This window comes from Trichosurus vulpecula, chromosome 5, assembly GCF_011100635.1.
Source record: "Trichosurus vulpecula isolate mTriVul1 chromosome 5, mTriVul1.pri, whole genome shotgun sequence".
NCBI classification, from domain to species: Eukaryota; Metazoa; Chordata; class Mammalia; order Diprotodontia; family Phalangeridae; genus Trichosurus; species Trichosurus vulpecula.
The window spans coordinates 39,675,311-39,696,731 of record NC_050577.1 but is presented as its reverse complement, the minus strand read 5'-3'; the positions used below and the strand labels follow the sequence as shown (position 1 = coordinate 39,696,731).

Genomic DNA, 21,421 nt, shown 5'->3' with positions numbered 1-21,421 from the left:
CCAAGGGGAAGAGATATCAGTTGTCCCATTTCCCTAGTTTTGTGATCTCCAGGTAGAAATGGTGTTCATGAGTTCTAGATTGAGAGATGGAAGGGACCACGGCGTGCTTTCTCCCTGTTAATTTATGTTTTCCTTTGAAGCTGAGTGGGAGCTCCACCCATGTTGGTCTCCAGGCACCTTCATCTTGGCTACAAATCTCTAGAATTCTTCATTCTTTATTATGACAGTCTATCATAATTAAGAGTACTGTCCTCATCACTCTAATGATTGTTTGCCATTAAAACAAAAACAGCAGTTACATTCATTACTGGGAGGCCAAATTGTAGGATCTTAGCTCTTTAACTGGCTTCTTCCCACTCTTTTAAATAGTGATAACATGGCTTCTCCTCTGCTACTTTGTCCAGTAATTGTTTCCTGCTCAATTAGTGGGAACAGAGTATAGGCTAGAAATAGAGGATACCTCTGATTCACCTAAGGCAAAACCTGGTGCCTACAGATCCCTAAGGGTCCATAGAAAGACTTCAGAGGGTCTCAGAACTGGGATGGGGGAACATTCCCCCTGAAAAAAACCACTCTCTTTTTCTCTAACCTCTAATTGAAATTTAACATATCCTTCAATCATACATTTTTAGAAAAGTATTCTGAGAAAAGGTTCCTAGGCTTCACCAGACTGCCAAAGTGGCCTATGATACAAAAAAGGGGAAGGAAGGAAAGAAGGAAGCATTTATTAAGCACCTACTCTGTTTAAGGCACAGTGCTAAGCTAAATATTATCTCACTTAGTTAGGGCCCATAAATCCTTATCTAAATGTGTCCATGACTCTCTGCTCAATTTTCGCTCCCATCTATTGCTTGGCTACAGCAAACAACGAGTTTCAATGAGCATCAACTTAGTAAACAAGGGTGTCAGCAAACAAAAGCTGTCAAAATTTTTAGTATTTGTAGACCTTTTACTAAAAACCAGTTCTTTCCAAAAAAAAATTTTGAATGTTAACCAATATAGTTGGAAATATTAGTATAAACTTCTTGGGGGAGGGACTAGATTTTTTTTCCAGTGCCTGGCACAGTGACTTGTACATAGTAGGTTACTGTTTGCTGAATGAATGATAACCATGCTTTTTCAAACCTTGCTTTGCAAACCAAGTCTGCCATGCTCGAAAGTGGCAAGAAAGATGAAGTTGAGAAAAACCTCCCAATACAGTATTTCTCACATCTATACAGAAGTCTGGGAAAAAGATCTTTGCCAATTGAACAAAGCATCATTTCAAGTTCAGAAGTACATTACCTATACCTGCCATTAGAAAGGGCTGCGGTGAACAGAAGGAGAAGGAATTTAAGGAAATGAACTTAGGGAATGTAAGAAAGGGGAAAATAAGCAATAAGCCAAATACCAGTTGAAAGGTCACTTACTGCTTTCACTGACTGGCGTGCAGATGTTACGGACTATTCTTTTTTTGATCTTTCTCAGCTCATCAAAGTTATCGACTGTTAGTTTTTTGTCCGACGTCCCAGATATCTGAATGAGCTGCTGCTCATCCACGTCCCCAATGCCCAAAGAGTATATATCAATTCCTTTCCTTCTCAGGTCTTCTGCAGCCTTGGCCACTTCATCTTGGGACTGCCCATCAGTGAGGACCAATAAAACTTGCTGGGTGCCCATATTTATTCTGCTGCCCATCTCTGGACGGAAATACTGCTCCACTTGCCTCAGCGCAGCTCCAATGTGGGTAAATCCAAAGATCTGTTGGGTCATCTCAATTTGAGTGGAAACTTCCTCTTCAGTTGTGAATGACCCCAGAGCAAACTCAGGGTTGTAGATATGGCTGAACTGAGCCAGCCCAACATGCACTTTGCTAGGTCTGATGTCAAAATCATCCACTACGGACACCAAAAAATCCTTCATCTTCTTGAAGTCATTCGGATGTATGCTATTGGAACCGTCAATGAGGAAAACTAGATCTGCCTTTTCAATTTCACAATCTGTGGGGGGAAAAGTGGTGGAAAAATCGATTTGTAATGTTTATTTTCATGGTTTTAAAAGCAGATTGGAGAACTTTTTTTTTAAAAAAGCAACTTTTAGCCAAATTTAAGAAGGTAGTCTTGTTAAACTAATCAGCAGTTACCGGTTTGGATACCATACAGCTGAGCCATTTATGTGTACACAGTGTGGAGATGAGCATCTCAATCCACACCTAACGTTGCTAATGCCATTTTCCATGGCTCCCATAACTGGAGAGGTTGGTGATGACAATCTGCTTCCTTTTATATGGCTCATCTTGTGGTAATTCAGTACAGCTGGTGGTAGTTGGGAAGAATAAGCGGCATATGTATATATATATATGTATATACATGTATGACTAGCCCTGGCCTACCCCAGCATTTTAATTTGTATATCTTGCCATCTTGACAGGAGACCTTCAAACTCGCTAAATGATGACTGGCTTTCAATGGCCAGATTAATTAACACTACTTTTGGTCCATGTGGGATCAAAAAAAATTCTTTTTCAGCTAAACATTCTAGTTCAGTTGAGAAACAAGCTTCCCCTATTTAAACATGGACAAAAGTTGATGAGACAGATATTCATGAAAGTGAGGGTTGGGCACAGTATATGCTTCACCTCTAATTAGCACCCTCCTCAATTCAAATTCAACTGCAATAAAAATCACTGACCTCAATTAGATCATTTCCATTTTGGAATGAGAACAGAGTAAAGATATTGATTTGATTGTCAATCCCCTAAGCAATCTAGTTATCCAGATGAAGGCTTAGCTGCTGATGAGCTAAGAGATGTAAAAGAAATGGTCTAGAGATGCTTTAAAAATTTGTTAACCCATTCGAATCAGTTTGGAATTTAATTATGAAAATCATGTGCTCATCATGAAAGGCAGCATGGAACAGTGGTCAGAGAGCTGGCCTTAAAGCCAAGGCAGGGGCAAGTATAAATCCTGTCACTGACACTAGTGTCTTACCCCACCCCTGCACAGTCAAAGGGCCACACTTGAGGACCTAGAGGGCTACATGTGGCCTTGAGGCCGCAGGTTCCCCACCCCTGCGGTGAATCAGAGAACCTTTCAGTAACCTTTGGCAGCTTTCTAAACTGCAGAGAAGGTGCCAAGCTACACTGCCAGAATGAGTTTCCTCACCAGGTAACTTCATGTATTAATGAAATGACAGGTCCAATCCCCAACTTCTTTGTACCCATACTACAGAACGCTTTTCCTGACAAAGGAGGAAATTTTCAAAATTAAAATGTAGTATCATCTTCAGTAGGCTGAAAAGCACATATAAGCACACTGGGAGGGGGCAGTTATCTATTATCCTTATGTGAAAATCTACAAAGGAGTGAGTTTCCCTTACATATGTGAAGAACTTAGCCTATATATCACAATTTTTTAAAAGATGAGTGAAGGATATTGACATCTAATCCTAGGTAAGGAAAACATCTATCTAGGCCCCAGTGCTCATGCTCACACACACACACACACCCTTTGATATAAAGATCATTTCCCTGTGTCCCAAATCCCATAGAAGGAGAAAAAAGACACCACCTTAAGAACCTTATGCCATTAGGAACAAGAAGGTGAGGTACGCTCCCCCTCCCCAACCCATGATATATGGTGTGATAAGCTAAGTCAAACTGATTCCTGAGCTGACTGTTAAATTTTCATTGTGAGTATCTGTATCTCAGAAATCTGTAAATTGTAAAAATCAGGGCTTGATTTATTTTTTCGTTAATGGTCTGAACTTTAAGTAATGAAGAAAATATTCATGCAGATTAAACTTAAAGAATTCACAAAATAGTGGTAGAATATATAGAAGCCAGAAAGGTTTAAAAAAAAGCATCAGCTTCAAAATAGGGGAATCCTGGTTTAACAGCAGTCTATTTGGAAAAGGCCTATGGGTTTTGGTTGACTGCAAATTCAACATGGGCTGATGTGATGCGATTGCCAAAAAATATCTACTAAAGGAGTTAATTGCCCCACTTTGCTCTGCTCTGGTTAAATCACATTTGCAGGGTGGGTTGTGTTTAGTTCTGAGCACCACACTGTAATAGGAACAGTGCTAAATAGGAGTATGGCCAGAGGAGGGTAGCCAGGCAATTGAAATACTTGGAATCATGTTGTACGAAGGATGGCTTAAAGAACTATTTAGTCTGGAAGAGAGAAAATGTCCAACCACCATCTCTGGAACAAGGACCAAGTGGTGGAAGAAACAGGAAGATAACTTTCAGATTCAAGCCAGAAAGGACTCTGAAGTCTTGGAGCTCTTCTGAAATGGAATGGCCGATCTGTGAGGCAATGAACCTGGAGAATTACATCACTGACACTACAGAAAGTGGCTCACATATTGAGGATGTTCTTTAGCTCTCTAGAGGTCTCCACAAAGAAAGGCTCATCACTTGACCCTAACAATGCAGCAGGAGCTTGGACTAGATGACCTCTGAAGTCCTTCCAAGCCAAGAATTCTATGATTCGGTGCATCATGCTGCCCACCTTCTGATGGAGAGACAATGGATGCAGAATAAGACGTACATTTTTGGACATCCGATACAGCAATCTGTTTAGCCCTGTATAGTTATTATATGTTTTTTTTTTCATGTTTCTTTTTCCAATGGGGAGAGCAAAGTGTGTGTGTGTGTACGTGGGGTAGGGGGGAAAAAATCACTTAAACAAAGAAGCAGGCTAGGTGAGCAAGAGAAGCCAACATCTTCATGGACTTCTCCATTTTCCCTAGAGAAAAGGGTTTAGAACCCACCATCCAGTGTGATCCTCTCCCCTGTGTTAGGGCTTTCATTTTTTTCCTGACCGATCCTATGTTTAACAACAGAAACTAGACCCTACCATCTTACCTACTTTTGAAGGGCCACAGATACTGTCTGATACATTGGAGAATATGCCCTTGAGGCCCCCAAAGGTTTCCACAAAGAAATACTTGTCCTCTGATCCTGCCATCGCCAAAAGCTCTTCAGTATTGGCTCCTGCGATTCCTACCGCCAGGATGAGAATGCCTTTGTCCCTTAACGCCTTGGCTGTGGCATTGAGTTTGCTTGCATCATGGGATTCTCCATCTGTGATCACGATGAGGACCTGGGGGACTCTTTTGTGTATACGGCTGCCCCGGGCCTCAGTGAACATGTGGTCAGAGAAGGCCAGGGCTTTGGCTGTATACGTGTTTCCTCCTTTGGGATAATCATCCTGGAGAACTGAAATGACCTTGGACTTTGTGTCAAGTTCATCAAGATAAAAAAGCATCTCAGGATCATCTGAGTACTTCAGGGCTCCAAACCGAACTCGATTCCTGCCAACATCAGCTTTTTTCACCAGCTTGATCATGAATTCCTTCATGATGTTATATTCATCATGGTCTATGCTGCCAGAGCTGTCAATGATGAATACTACATCTAAAACTTCTATCTGTTTGCATTCTGAAAAAGAAACAGGAAGGAAAAAATTATGCAAATCAGGTTGGCAATCTGCCCCACCATGGTCTCTCCAACTCCACCCCACTAGAAACTAGATCTCTACTCCTGGTTCCCCAATAGCTCTGCCAGGTGAGCCTTTTGCCTCATCGGGCATAGGAACCAGGCCAGCTGGCTTACAGGAGGAGCTACAGGTAGAACAGAGAGAGCACTGGGCCTGGAGTCAGGAAGACCCAAGTTCAAATCCAGCCTCAGATACTTACTAGCTATGCAACCCTGGACAAGTCATTAACCTCTGCCTCAGTTTACTCATCTATAAAATGCGGAAGATTATAGCACCTTCCTCCCAGGGTGGTTGCAAAAAATCAAATGAGATAATAATAGTAAAGTACAAGGCCTGGCACATTGTAAGCACTATATAAAGGTTAGCTTCTATTATGATTATTACTTCCTGAAGTCTCACTGTGTCCTTCACCCTCCTCTTTCCAATATCCCTTTATGTGTTGTCTTTCTCCTTTAAAATGTAAGATCTGTGAGGGCAGAGAATGTCTTGGTTCTTTTTAGATATATGGCCAGTGCTTAGCACAAGACCCTGGCACATAATAAGTTCATAATAAATGATTTCTCCAGGTAAATGCTTTTATCTATTACATGCTGCCTTCATTTGATTTTTGCTTATTTTTTCTAGAACCTGGGATTCAAGCAATGGGCTTACTGTGGACCCCTGTGGACAAGGGAGACAGGCCATAATATTAGTACCCAGAAATCCTCTTCATTAGGCATGTTTTCAGAGCAGAGACTCATTAAGTCCATTGGGAAAGGACCATAGAAATACCAGGAATAAAAGTGTTGGCAGATCTGGGATTTTACTAAGTCAAAATTCATTGGAATTTTCCATATATAAACAGTTTTTTACATATGCTTTCATTTACTCAGCTTTGGCTTGGTGTGTCTTTTTTTTCTTTCCCAACCATGGTGAACCTGAGAGTTTACTCTTATGATAAACATTGGGGAGAATGCCCAGATAAAAATGAACTTGGTGACAATTTTTTCACATTTCTATAGTGGCTGGCTTAGCTAGCCTACATTTTGTCTCTGTCTGATTTTATGGAAAAGTTATCTTTTTTCCATCATAGAAATGGACCCATTTCTTACTTGACCCCTAGCATGAGGCTCCCATCAACTTTTCTATAACTGGATCATCTCCATGGAAAAGTAGAGTAGCAGAGACCTAACAATATTTAATCCATCAGCAGAATTTATTTGAGGGTCTTAGAGTAGAGCAGCATGGGTCCCAATGTTTTTTGTTCCATGAATCCCTTTCAATAACAATAGCAAAAAATGTGTTGTGAGCCTCCAAGTTTATTTAATATAGTACTCATAATATGTTGAAGCAATTACTTACTGCTTAAGAGTTTTTAAACACAAACACTTTGGATAATTGTCACAACCCCCTAAGGGGTTCATGGGTCCCTAAATGGTAACCACTGGAATAGAATATTCCAAAACTTAACTAATTCACCCAAAAGAACTTCAAGACAATTCAGTGCCCTCAGAAAGGGTCAAACTTACTTGCTAGTGCTAGTCCTTTGCTCGATATGCTATAAACCTGATGGACACCCCCTTACCAAAGTGCCTGCACCAACGAGAACATGCTGATGGCTGAACACACTTTGATTCAGGTCTCCTATACTAAGAGTCCAGAATAATACGGGCTGGCCCAAAAGTTGATGGGTTAGTTTCAAGGCCTCCCTAAGAGTTCATATTGTTTCTAGTTAGGGGAATCAGAGAGTTTAAACAAAAATACATTCGTACTCCATACGCAAGTGATAACAACAGCAAAGATGTCCAGCCACAAGGCACAGTGGTATATTGAAAATAGCATTGGCCTTAGAGTCAGGATGATCTGGGTACAAGCCTCGACTCTGACACTTTCTAACTTTAGGCCCTCAAACAAGTCATTTACCTTTGTCAGACTCAGTTTCCTCATTTGTAAATTGGAGATGATCATATACCTACTTCACAGGTTTACTTGCTAGGTTCCAATGAGATACTATGAGTAAAGCGCTTTGCAAATATTGAAAGCCTATGTAAATATTAGCTGCTATTAGTATTCTGCCCAACACTTATATAATACCTCACAGTTTTCATAGTATTTTCATTTGGAAAACATCTTGTTAGAGAAAACTGTAAAGAAGAAAAACATTTAGGAAAGGAACCGTGTTACTCCGATTCTTTAAACTATATAGGATTGATCATCCTAATTAGTGATAATTATGGCAACAAAATGGTGGCAATAAGGTAGAGTGGACAGAGGCCTGTTGACCTTGGACTTGGAAAGCCTTGGGTTCAGTCCTGCCTCTAACATTTACTGACTGTGGAACCCTGGGCAACTCACTTCACTTCTCATCATTCCAGGTAACTTCACAATATTATCAAATGGAGCACAGGGGCTCATCTATATTGATCTGGGGGTTTCCTCACTGGGGATGAACATACCAGTGAAATCATAGGTTGAGACTGAGAGACTACCCCAAAAAAACCCCAGCAATGAAAAAGGGCTTTAGGAAGTTTAGAAATCACTGGCCATTTAACAATGGACTACATTTCCCATATACATACACTAGTATTCAGATAAAAACAAAAAATTATTTCTGAGGCCAGAGAATACTGAGCTCCTTACTTCAAGCAGCTCTTAATGTAACTAAATAATAAGAAGATTCAATAGAAAGAGTCTTAGACTCAGAGTTAGGTAACACCTGGGTTTAAATTTCATCTCTGGCTTATTATACCTTATTCTATTTCACACCGTAAGGTCCAGTCAGACTGTCCTATCTACTATCCCAAACATATAACATTCCCCATTTCATCGCCCATCACCACATCTTTTGCATGGGCTGTGCACCCTGCCCCACCGTGCCTGGAATGCTGGAATGCATTCCCTCCTGACTTCTGCTTCTTAGAAACTGTAGGCCCCTTCAGAGTTCACCTTGAGAACCACTCCCCTCCATAAGGCCTTTCCTGATCCCCTCAAATTCCTAGTGCTTCTCCCCACAAAACTACCTAGCAGTTTTATTTATATATGTGTGTGTTGTTCCCTCAAGCAAACATAAGCTACTTAAGGGCATGACTGTTTTGTCTTGGTATCGCCAGCATCTTGCATGGTGTTTGGCACACAACAGTCACTTAATGAATGCTTTGCTTGTTGACTGACTGACTGTGTGATAACTGGCAAGACACAATTATTCTGGGACTTGGTTTCCCTCATCTGTAAAATAATGATAAAAATACTTACAGTCCCAACTCATAGGGTTGTCATGAGAACCCAATGAGATAAAGGAGTTCTTAGTAAAATTTGAAGTATTACATAGATAGCAGCTGCCATTACTGTCAGCACCTGGGCAGCATATAGGATAGGACCTCGGAATGCGGTACATGAGATTTGACCTACAAGAGATTAGCTCAAGGGCTAGTGAAAACTGCTTACCTTCACGGGGGCTACAAATGCCAAAAATGAGGTCATCTTCTATGTGCTTCAGAATGTCAAAATTCTCTACATAAAAAACCATATCAGGCTTCCCACTGATTTCCACTAGCTGGGTTTCATTTGAGCCGTACACTCCCACGGAGTAGATGATTATACCATCTTGCCGAAGAGCCGCAGCTGGATCCCTGACCAGGTCCTGTGCCTCCCCATCTGTGATGAGGATGAGAAACTTCCTGACATTAGGACGTGCCCCCTTGGAGGGATGGAAGTAGTCAGAGACAAAGCTCAGGGCACTTCCTGTCAGGGTCCTGTCGCCTATGTGAGGCATTCCATCTATCGCATCAGCAATTTCACGTTGGGTCCTATACCGATTGAGCGGAAACTCTTCCTTGTTCTCATGGCTAAACTGGACGACACCAATTTGTACTTGGTCTGCTCCAATCTGAGACTTGCTCACCAGGTTCTTCATAAATGTTTTCATTTTAGCAAAGTTTTCGAGTCCGATGCTCCCAGAACTATCCACTAGAAACATGATATCAGCTTTCATATCTTTACAAGCTGCATGAGACAAAAATAAGGATCTTTATTCAAGGCAGCAAAATTTTAAAATAAAAATATGTAAACCCAACGACTTCAAGTTTAAATTCTACGTACCTGATGATTAGTCAAATACCAAGCAAACAAAACGTCACAAGTCATGGAGATAGGAACACTTTCAAAGTAGTTTCCTTTAGTACACGATGGTAAAGTTTTGCTATGAGGAGGTAGTACGGTCTAACAGGAAGTGTACTGGCATTGGGGTGAGAGGTCCTGGGTTCAAACTTCACCTCTGATGACTACTACCTGTGTGCCTTTGGGCAAGTCACTTAAACCTCCCTGGGCCTCTGATTCCTTCTTTATAAAAGTCACCCTCACGATGCCATTGGTCTGCCACTGGATGAACAACCACAACAAAATAAGGGCTCCCATGGTATTTTCTAATTCTAGCTCTATGGCCCTATGAAAATGCGTTGGAGAATTAATTACAACAAAGGCAAAGTATTCCTCCTTATTTGGCATTCTTTCAAAATACTGCTTCTGCAGAGTTCCATCTACCAAGACAGGTAGGGAATGTGTGGAAGTAAGTCAACATGGGGAAGTTTTCTCACATAGGTGAGATCAAAACAGAATTCCTACTCTTCAGACATAAATCTGATCACTACTTGCTTTTTCAATTTAATTTGTTCCTGGGAATATACCTATCTACCAAGGTTGAAAATTCCTACATTGCCAATACAGTGATTGGAATACCGTTAGCCCTTAATAAGTGCTTGTTGATAGACTGATATATTAAGAATACACATAAATACAAATCCTACCCCCAAAAAAATTCAATGTAAAATACTTCCAGGAAAAATAAAGTTTCTCTTACCTTCTTCAGAACAGATTCCTTGGACAACTTGATTTTTTATGTCTTTCAAAGAATCAAAGTTATACACATAGTAAACTCTCTTTTCTGACCCGGCAATCTCCAGCAGCTGGGTTTGGTTTGCCTCCTTGATGCCAATGGCAAACACATTGATGTGCTCATCCTTCAGTGTCTTGGAGGGCTCCTTAACACTGTCATCTGACAACCCATCTGTCAGGACAATCAGGTGACACGGTACCTTGTTCCCTCGCTGTCTCTTTGCTTTTAGGAGAAGCCCAAGAGTGAAATTCAGGGCTGCGCCAGTTTTGGTGTTGCCGCCCATCTGCCGGATGTTGCCAATAGCCTTCCCCAAATCGTTTTTGTTCGTATATTTGTTAATCTCAAATTCCATTTCCCACCTGTCTGAATATTGGACAGCTCCAACTCTGACTTTATAGGGTGCTATGTTGAGCATTCCTATCACTTCGGACAAAAATGTTTTCATCTCCTGGAAGTCTGTGGGCTGGATACTTCCCGAGCCATCAATGAGTAGATAGATGTCAGCTTCTTCAGTTTCCACACAACCTGAAATGGAATACAAATGAACACTAATTTACAGTAATGCAAATGTAAAAAAGAAAAAGAAAGAAAGAGGTAGAGATTGGCAGAAAGGAGAGACAGATGAACCCAAGGCAACAAAATAGAAAATAGCATTTTGAGGAGCTTTAAGGAAATACTTTACAATATCAAAGTTTAAAAATGAGTTCTTTATTTAGACTTATTGGTCCAGCAAAGCAAATTATCCTGTTACTAAAGAACCATTTGGGTATCTCATAGCCATGATTTACCAGCTAGGCAAACTTGGAAATATATGGAATTGGAAAAGATATATACACTTTCAACAGTTATGTAAGATTAAATCAATATATTTTTCTAACTGCCTTTTAAAATACTCACTAGGGAGACACAATTTTTCTTCCTAGTGAACTTGAACACATTATTTACAGCCTTTCTAACTTTTTATAGCATAGGTTTGATCACATTACCCTTTTCTTGACTGATCTAGTCAACTACCTTTGATGTTTTCCCATTACCCAGTGAATGAAAGGTTTTCCGTGACTTGGTGTCAACTTACTTTTCTGGTCTTGCCTTTCACTACTTCCTAGCTCCAATTCTACACTTTAAGCAAATTGGAATAACTTGCCCCAAACTCCCTCCTGTTTCATACCTCTGTGCCTTTGCTTACTCTCTTCTCTCCATTAGAATCACTTTTCCCCCTTCCCCATCTCTCCTCTACCCAGTTCTTGTTATCTAATTACTACTTGAAGGATGCTTCCAGGGTCATTTTAAAATTCCACATCTTCCATGAAATCTTCCACGAACTCCCCTAGTTTTCTCCCTTCTCCGAACTACCCTAATACTTTGTACATCTCCTTATTATACTATCACATTATATCTTGTATTAGAGAGGCAGCCTGGTGTAACAGAGGACTGGCCTTGGCACCAGGAAGAAAGACCTACATTTGACTCCAACCTCAGGTACTTACTAATGATGGCACTTTGGAGAAGTCACTTAACTTGACTCAGCTTCAATTTCTTTACTTGGCAGATGAGGATGATAGTAATAGCACCTACCTCACAGGGCTTGGCATGAGGATCAAATGGGATAATATATTTAAAGCACTTCGCAAATGTTTAAAGAGCTAGATAAATGTTGGTTATTGCTATTATTATTGTGTTTGTTTACATGCCTTATCTCTCTTACTTTGACTATATGCTTCAAAAGGTTGGAGACCATGTCTTTACAGTGCTCTCCACCAGACTCCATAGCCTTCTTTACATACAACATCCCATCTCCCACATCTGTGACTTTTCATGGGCTGTTCCCCATGGCTATGATGCAACCCTTCCTTCCATCCACTTCTTAGAACCCTTAGCTTTCTTCAAAGCTCAGTTCAAGGGTCACCTTATCCATGATGCCTTTCCTGATCCCCTCCCACCCCCAGTTGCTATAAAGTTACCTTGCATTGATTTTGTATATACTATTTCTTGAGATGGTGTTTCCCCCTACAGAATATAAATTACTTGGACTAAGTAATGGACTAAGTCATCTTTGTTTTCTTATGCCCAGCACCTTGGACAGTGCCTCCTCAGAGCAGAAATTTGATACTGGCTTGTTCACTGAAGGAAATCATATTCGTTGGTTAAATGAATGTTGGATTATAACCTGTACCGAATTGCTTGCCTTCTCAATGAATGGTGGGGAGGGAAGAAGGGAGAGAATCTGGAACTTGAAGTTCTAAAAAATGTTAAAAATTGTTTTTACCTCTAACTGGGGAAAAATAAAAAATAAATACAAAAAAATAAACGAATGTTGAATAACTTGTTAACACATTGAAATAAGTGGAAACTGTGACTGTGGCTCTGCATGCCAGTGTCTATGTGCAGATATTGCTTTCCCAATTACAGTTCTCTATTAAACCCACAAGCCATTGGTGCAGTGATTCCTGGCCTTTCTCTCACCTCCCCCCAAATATTTATGTCATACCTGCTATGTTCACAAGGTACTTTTTAAACTTCTGAAATAATCATCTAAAATTCTTTGACAAACAAATCAACAGAGTAAAAATGTAACCATATTGTTCCTTCCCATCAAGCTGCTTTCACTCTTCAAAAATAAAACCAGATTCCCTGACTAGCCTATTAATTAGCAGTTGGGGACCAGAAAGAAAACAAAAAGGAAGAAGAAGAATAACAGAAGAGAAAAATAGGGGGAACTGGAGAGGTAGAGGAGGAAGATGAGAAAGAGAAGATAAAATGGAGAGAATGCTCAGAAGGGATAGTGGAGGAAGAGACTCTGGAACAGTCTGCATCCTCTCGGAGACTGGAGTACACATTTACACTTTGATAAAAAAAAAAAAGAAAGAAAGAAATGAAATTCTGCCACAGCTAGGTGATACAATGATGAGAGAATTAGGCCTGGAGTCAAGAAGATCCAAGTTCAAATCCACCCTCAGATACTTCCTCGCTGAGTGACTCCAGGGAAGTCATTTAATCTGTCTGCCTGTTTCCTCATCTGTAAAATGGAGATGATAATAGCACCTATCTCCAAGAGTCATTATGAAGATCAAATGAGATAACAATTGTAAAGACCTTATCACATTGCCTGGCACAGAGTAGGCACCTAATAAATGCTTCTTTCTTTTCTTCTACTGCTTCCCCCTTCACTTCTTCCACCTCAATTGTTGGTTATACTTCCCCTTGAGCAGTTTTTACATTATCTCAGAAAAGTGAAAATAAGTCCCAGCATTTATAGGATGAGTGAAATCAGGATAAGGAAAATGTAATTACCAGCTTTGAGGTGTTCGGTCCGTTCTGACAGGATAGATACCTTGTGCTGTATTTCACTCCTGAGTTTCTTCTGAAATGTCTGATTATGGGCTGCCAGGTCTGAAAATGTTTTCAGCTTGGAAATATACTTTTCTGGAGGGTGAGATGATATCTGCCCTAACTGGGTATAATCAGAGCCTTCCAGGCCCATGGTGAATACAGTCACACCTTCCCGCCGAAGGTCAAGTGCAGCTATAGAGACATTATCTTCTGATGGTCTATGAGTGACCAGAATGGCTATCTGGGGGACCCCCTGCATCTTCCTGCTGCCTTTGTGGACACTGAAGACCTCTTTCCTGATCTTTGTGATGGCAGCTCCAGCGTAGGCTCTCCCAGCCCTGGGAGACAGGTTCTGTATCTCTTGTAGAATCTCTGTCTTGTTGATCCCAGCGCCCAGGGAACGTATCACCTTCGTCTCATTGCTGTACGTCACCAGGCCAATCCTCATACAGTTCTCTTTCACATCAAAAGAAGACACACTCTCTTCTAGGAATCCTTTCAGATACTCCAAGTTTTCCTGGGTACCATTGGCAAACTCGTCCAGGAGGAATACGACGTCAGCCACAGAAGTGCCATGACAAACTTGGGTGGAGGAAAAGAAAGAGTCGGTCATTCACTTGAGATTATCCTATGGTTTCACATTAAAACCTGTCATCATTTAGTTTTGTGTCTGTTTTACATAAAAGGTCTCAAAAACACATAGCTGATGGAGGGAACAGAAGAGAGAGAACAAACAGTGTTAAGAACTAAAGCCCGTAACATTAAAGCTTAGGTTCTTTTCCCTTCTCTCCTAAAATAGTATTAATGAATGCTGAATAACTTTATTTAGAGAGATTGTCATCATAAAAGCACCCATTAACAGCACCAAAAAATGATCAGTGGTGCTTCAATTCAAATGGATTTACTCAGAAGTAATGAACGATGCCTGGAATTTTATCTCCTTTGGAAATATCCATTTTGAGCAATGCGTTTAGCCCTTCCCTCTTTCCCTATGCACTTATTTATGAAGTACTTAGAAATGTAATCAACTCTTAGATCCATACGAATGATGAGGGGGGATCAAGAGTAGTCAGAGTAGTAGGTGGTCCACAAATATGTGCTTCTGAAATGCATAGATTTCTTTGGTGACATTTGACAACTTAATTACTCAGAAGGAGTGTCCTCAAAGAAAAATAAGATGAAGTAGGTATACGGCAAGATTGAGCCATAACTGACAGGGAACCAATGGTGCACACTCCATTAGTACTGTCACTGTGTTGAGGAACTCAAGGAAGGCGCCCAGCACGTTGGGTGGCCCTCCCATGGGGACAATTTAATGGAGGACATGGCCAAGAGTTATACTGGATAAGTAGGTGGGCTGAGGTCTGTATCACTGGAAGGACTATAACTTCGATGACATCGAAACTCTCTGAATACTTGAATAATTATGTTTATTTAATCTTGAATTATTTAATATTAAAATTAGACATAAACACATTAAACACACCACACTTCTGAACATTAGAGAAGTGACGTAGCAGCACTGGTCAAGAGCTAGAAGGGGACTTCTGAGGCCATCTGGTCCAACCCCCTCACTGACTGAAGTGGAAACTGAGGCCCAGAAAAGTTAAGTGATTTGCAAAAAAAAATTAGCAAATGTCAGCAGCAGGACTTGAACTCAGGTCTTCCAAGATCAAAGTCATTGCTCTCTTTTTACTACACTATGCTTACCTTATAGGGAGAGCCCGTTGGAAAGAAAGCTCGATTTGGAGTCAAAATATCTGTGTTTGAACAGCAGCTCTGCCACTTACTACCCATAAGACCATGAGCGAGGCGTTTTACCCATCTGGGTCTCAGTTTCCTCCTCTGTAAAAGGAGGGGATTGGGCTGGATGATCTTGAAGGTCCTTTCCAAACCTATGTGTATCAGGAGCTCTATTCTAGAAGTACACAAGTCAGACCATCCAGAGCACCTAAAAAAGTCAGGAGCTGATGTAAGACCTCCCTCACTTCATGAGCTCTTAATGGGATATTGGGAGAAGAAGAGAAAGGGAGGGAGAGGGAAGGAAAGAGGGAGAAGGGGAGGGAAGGGGAGTGAAAGAGGAAGAAGGAAGGGGAGGGAGGGGAAGAAAGCTCTTACCTTCCACATCAGCATCGTCCGCTTGTCCCTTGTATTTTACCACCTCCTTAATGATGCTGGTCATATTTGTGGAAAATGTGGCCACATCTCTCACTGTTCTAAGGTTGTAATGAAATTGAGATGTGGCCATGGCTTTTAAGTTTCCTTCCGAAGCATTCTGCATCCCCAGTGAGATGATTTTCACCCCGTCTCTCTGCAGAGCCTTTGCCGGTTCTTCCACGTCATCCTCAGAGTGGGCTGAAGCCAAGACTACCAGAATCTGAGGAAACTGGTTCTTGTCTCTTCCATTCACTGGCCCAGAGAAATAGGTCTTGTGGACTTTCTCAAGAGCATTGCCTATTCGCAAAGGCCCCCCAATGTAGGTGAAGTTCCTCCTGAGGTGGTTCAACATGGTGCTCTTGGCCACAAAGGGGCTCAGCAGGAACTCCTGGCGTAGATCATCGCTGTACTGGGCAAGGGCAATCCGGAACTTGTTGGCTTCAACAGGCAGACTGTTGATTATCTTGCTTATGAAAGTTCTTACAAAGGGGAAGGACTTACTCCCCAGGTGATCAGAGCTATCCACCAGGAACACAACATCAGCAAACTCAGGATCTATAGAAAAAGAAATAAAGAAAAAATGTCTTTGCTTAGTCAAACCAACAATTCACCGCTGTATTAATACCATAAAACTGTATGAAGAGAAAAATTCCCTTTTCTCCTGACTTCCTTCTCAGACACAGACAAAGAAGTGAAATGAATGCCTTAAAAGTAATTAGCTACTCCTTCTACGAAGAAAAAAAGGGGCACAGAGGGCCAGGTTGTTGCAAAAGAAAGAAGTCTGAGCTTGGAGCTAGGAGTCCTAGGCCTTTATACCTCCTACTTGCGTGACCATATGTGTGCCACATACCTTGTCCAAGGCTGAAATGTGAATTACTCTCTCTGCCTCATGGGCCTGTTGTGGAAAAAACACTCTGTAACGCTGCTATATAAAGAGTGAATTTTTTATTGCATGTTGAATCTTTCAATCATTTGTATTGAGCTATATTTTTTTGGTTATAAATTAATAAAAATGGATATAATTAGAGGGCGCAAATGTGGTGAGGTTTTGGTGGGGAATTTCTTTCTTAGTAAATCTGACCATTTTTACCTTGGACAGGACAATCTGGACTTCATTAATAATACCTAGGCAAGGATGGTGATAGGGCTTCAGACTGGTTGGACTTTTTCTTTAAAATGAATTATAAAGCCTGGAATGTAGCCTTTTACTTCCATCTTCTTTTAAACAGATACTGCTATTTTGCATGACTGCATATGTCAAATCTATGTCAAATTGCTTGCCTTCTCAAGGTAGGGCAAGAGAAGGGAGGGAGGGAATCTGGAACTCAAACATTTTTTTTAAATGAATGTCAAAATTATTTTTATATGTAATTGGAAAAAAACAGAAAAAATTAGACAAATATTGCAGGATAAGACAATAATTGAATGGTTAATGGAACAAGTCTGTTGCTTAGCAACTCCAAGTTCTCAAATTGGTGACTTGAAAGTTCTCAGCACATGGTACACCTTCAACAATTTTTTTTTACGTAACAAACTTATAGCTTCCTTACGTTAAGCTGAATGTTTACATGCCTGTAATGTCTATGTGAGTAAACATTAACAGTCATTTGTTTATTCTTCAGAAATAAATAGTATAATTGGACTAGAGGTCATCCAGCCCTGGCTCCCTTATCTTACAGATGAGGAAACCAAGGCTCAGACACATTGTGACCCGACGCAACTAAATGGCAGAGTCAGGATTTGAACTCAGCTCTCCCAATGCTTAGTCCATTTTTTCTGTCATTGCCTCATTTTCCCTTTGACACATAAACATTAAGAGAAAAAAAGAACCTCATATGCCTCCTGTTTCAAAGAAAATAAAAATTTGAGGCAGCTAGGTTGCTCTGTGGTTAGAATACTGGACTCAGAGTCAGGAAGATCTGAGTTCAAATCCACCCTCGGACACTTACTAGCTATGGGAGCCTGGGCAAGTTCCTTCCCCCCCTCCCCCTGCCTCATGCTGTCCGTCTGTAAAGTGGGGATGACAACAGCACCTCCTTCTCAGAATTGTTATGAGGATCAAACGAGATAATATTTGCAAAGCTTGCTTGTTCTCATCATGAGTTTCAGATTACCTCTAGAGGGCTCTTGGGTATCAATTCTCAAATCAATTGAAATCGAGTTTAGGGGGCTTAGGACTCCTCTGACCTCGTTTTAGGGCCGTGTTTCTAGGGAAGCTTCAGGATCTAGTAGAAATTACTCTGGACTTGGAGTAAGCAGAGGCCCGAGTTCAAAATCTGCCTTTGTCACTTACTAGCCGTTTGACCATGGACAAGTTACTCAATCTCTCTGATGCAACAAAGCAGGGGTGTTGAACTCAATTAGAAATGGGAGCCACTAAACCATACTCAAGGATCCCCGTGGGCCACATATTGCCTTAGAAAACAACAAATTAACATTATCTATGTCTTATTATACTTTATGTATTTTGTGACATTTTTCAATTACGTTTAATGTGGTGAAGGCCACACTGGGAGTGTTGTGGGCTATGTATCTGATACCTCTGGTATAGATAAGAATTAGGTTTGGGTTCTATATGCACTTCCCCCATCTCTTCCCCCAGTAGTTAGCATTAAGCAGCCACCATTAAGCTGAGAGGGGCAGCTGGGTAGCACTGTGGATAAAGCGCTGGGCCTGGAATCAGGAAGACCTAATTTTAAATCCGGCCTCAGACACTTACTAGCTATGTGACCCTGGGCAAGTCACTTAACCCTGTTTGCCTCGGTTTCCTCATCTGTCAAATGAGCTGGAGAAGAAAACGGCAAACCACTCTGGTATCTTTGCCAAGAAAACCCCAAATGGCATCATGAAATGTTGAACATGGCACAACACCAACTACCACAGCCTGGCTTCACTTTCCAGCCAGAGTTTTTTTTTTTTAAGTGCTTTTTCAAACACTTCTTAAGCACGCAACGAGACAGAGCAGGCAGGGTACAGGACTCATGTGAGACAATCTCTAAGGTCTCTTCCAGCTCTAAAGACGATGATCTTAGGAAATGGTTATTTTAAGGATTCTCATGAAAAAAGAAAAACAACACTTCAATCCTTCTGTCCCTCCCTCCCAATGGCAATAAACCCAGCATCAGTGTCTCATGCATCATCTCTCTCTCTTTATAGCATTCTGATAGCAGCATATTGCCCAAAACGTTTAATTCCTTGCCAAGAATGTTACTTATCACACCCTCTAAACTTAATTTCAATTGATGTGAGATTTATTTGACAACCAGGACCAGAGCGAAGCCATGAGTAAAGGGGAATGAATAAGAATGGTGCGCATGCCTGGATGGCCAGACTCCCCCAACAGTGGCTGCTACCTGGATTCTGCTTTGGACTACAGGTACAGCTGATGGGCTTTGGGAGACTGACCATGACAGGGCAGCAGGCAGGATAAAATCAATCCCTTCCAACACGCCCCCAGTTTAAAATGGGGAAGTTGCTGGGCATCTAGTCAAAACAAACTCCAGGCAAAGCAATAAAAAGTGTTTCCAATCATGACAGGTCAGAATAATGACCTAATGCTAACAGAGAACTTTCATACAAAACTCCCAGAAGGCCCCCTCGGGGTCTTTTCTGAGGCAAAAAGATGGCCTTTATTGTGGCTCTCCTCCAAAGAAGATAACAGTCAGATACAAGCTGTGGCAGTTAGACCACCAATATTAAAAAACAGATAAAATGAAATACACAACTCCTCGCCCCAAAACAGAAACTCCTGCGATTCAATCACTTCTTTTGTTCCTTCTTTGAATGTTTCTTTTTAAAAATTTTTAAAAATTTTTTTCGTATGTAAAAACAATTTTTTTTTAAATTTCACATTTGTTTTTAGAACTTTGAGCTCCAAATTCTCTCCCTTCTTCCCTTCCAGTTCAATCCCTTTTCACAATAAGATCAAAGAGAAAAAAAACGCAAATGTGTTATTACCAGCATCCTGGTTCACAGACTGTGCTTGGGCACAAGTTATGATGAGGAGAAAAAACAGGAACATGTTCCTAACGTGAGCTCAGCACTTCACACTTTAATTCTGAAGAGCCTAAAATAAAAACAGAAGAAAAGCAAACAAATGACCATGGTTATCTCACCAGCCCGGTCCTGACCAGGGGCATCCTGAAACTTACAAAGCATCTTCTTAAACGCCAGGATTAAATTAGATCTGCCCCCTTCCCTCCCCCTGATATGTGAGACAAAATCACAGCATCTTTGAGTTCTACACAAATGCATTTTTAAAAGAATTTGTCCATAAGAATATGGGAATTTTTACATGATTGCATATGTATTTGATCGCTTACCATCCCTAGGAGCAGGGAGGGGGAGAAGGGAGGGATAGAATTTGGAACCCAAAACTTTAAAAAATGTTTTAAAAATGTGTTAACATATAATTGGGGAAAAATATATTAAATTAGAAAAAAAGAATATGTTCATAAAGGAAAAAAGCATAAGCTTTTTAAGAAAAAAATCAGAAGCAGGAACGCAAGGAGAGAGCCAAGTATCTCTGATCGAGATTTGTGGATGATCCTTAATATTTGATTCAAATTAACCTGTTTCCAGTCACTTAAGCTCTGGGCTTCAAAGGGCAGTATGAGCTGGCTAAGGAGAAAAAAAGAAAAACCAACTGAACTTCTAAACGAACACAATGTTTTATACCAACTGGGGGGAGTCCCATATAGTATATGTCTTCCTCTTTCTGCATTTGTCGTGGGGAGAGGACTCAGTCAAGAAAATAACTGGGCCAAGGAACTTCTTCTCTCAAAAGTTGGACAACATGAGCCAAACAGCAATCAACTAGGAAGTTAGGAGATTAGAAGATGGTTTTAAAAAACCAACCTGTGATAGTGGCAGCTTCAAGTTATTCCCTAGCCCTCAAGGATGAGAGGAAAAGCTCTGTTTATATCCGGGAAGTCTTTTCTAAGACAAGTTTTTAACTTGGTCTCAGAACTTATAGCATTTATGTTAATATAGAGTAATTATTTTTTTTTAGAGTTTTAATTTAAATTTATTTATTTGACATGTTTAGTTTTCAGCATTGATTTTCACAATAGTTTGAATTACAAATTTTCTCCCCATTTCTACCCCCCCCCCCTACTCCAAGATGGCGTATATTCTGGTTGCCCTGTTCCCCAGTCAGCCCTCCCCTCTATCACCCCCCTCCCCTCTCATCCCCTTTTCCCTTCCTTTCTTGTAGGGCAAGATAAATTTCTATGCCCCATTGCCTGTGTATCTTATTTTTTAATTGCATGCAAAAACTTTTTTTTTGTTTTTGAACATCTGATTTTAAACTTTGAGTTCCAAATTCTCTCCCCTCTTCCCTTCCCACCCACCCTCCCTAAGAAGTCGGGCAATTCAACCTAGGCCACATGTGTATCATTATGTATAACCCTTCCACAATACTCATGTTGAAAAAGACTAACTACATTTTGCTCCTTCCCAACCCATCCCGCTTTATTGAATTTTCTCCCTTGACCCTGTCCCCTTTCCAAAGTGTTTATTTTTGATTACCCCCACCCCCATCTGCCCTCCCCTCCATCATCCCCCCCCCCTTTTATTTTAT

General features: G+C 40.8%; 1 protein-coding gene across 1 annotated transcript in view; it reads right to left on the bottom strand.

The window, feature by feature from the left end:
* The window catches only part of COL6A6 (collagen type VI alpha 6 chain), a 113,492-nt gene extending 93,631 nt beyond the window's left edge, over nucleotides 1-19,861 (bottom strand). The window contains exons 1-7 of the mRNA XM_036760312.1: nucleotides 19,798-19,861; nucleotides 15,802-16,395; nucleotides 13,645-14,265; nucleotides 10,318-10,878; nucleotides 8,907-9,464; nucleotides 4,850-5,425; nucleotides 1,410-1,979 (exon numbers count right to left, since the gene is read on the bottom strand). Coding sequence (XP_036616207.1) covers nucleotides 1,410-1,979; nucleotides 4,850-5,425; nucleotides 8,907-9,464; nucleotides 10,318-10,878; nucleotides 13,645-14,265; nucleotides 15,802-16,395; nucleotides 19,798-19,861 — 3,544 coding nt within the window. The remainder of the gene's footprint in view (nucleotides 1-1,409; nucleotides 1,980-4,849; nucleotides 5,426-8,906; nucleotides 9,465-10,317; nucleotides 10,879-13,644; nucleotides 14,266-15,801; nucleotides 16,396-19,797) is intronic.
* Nucleotides 19,862-21,421: the final 1,560 nt, after the last annotated feature.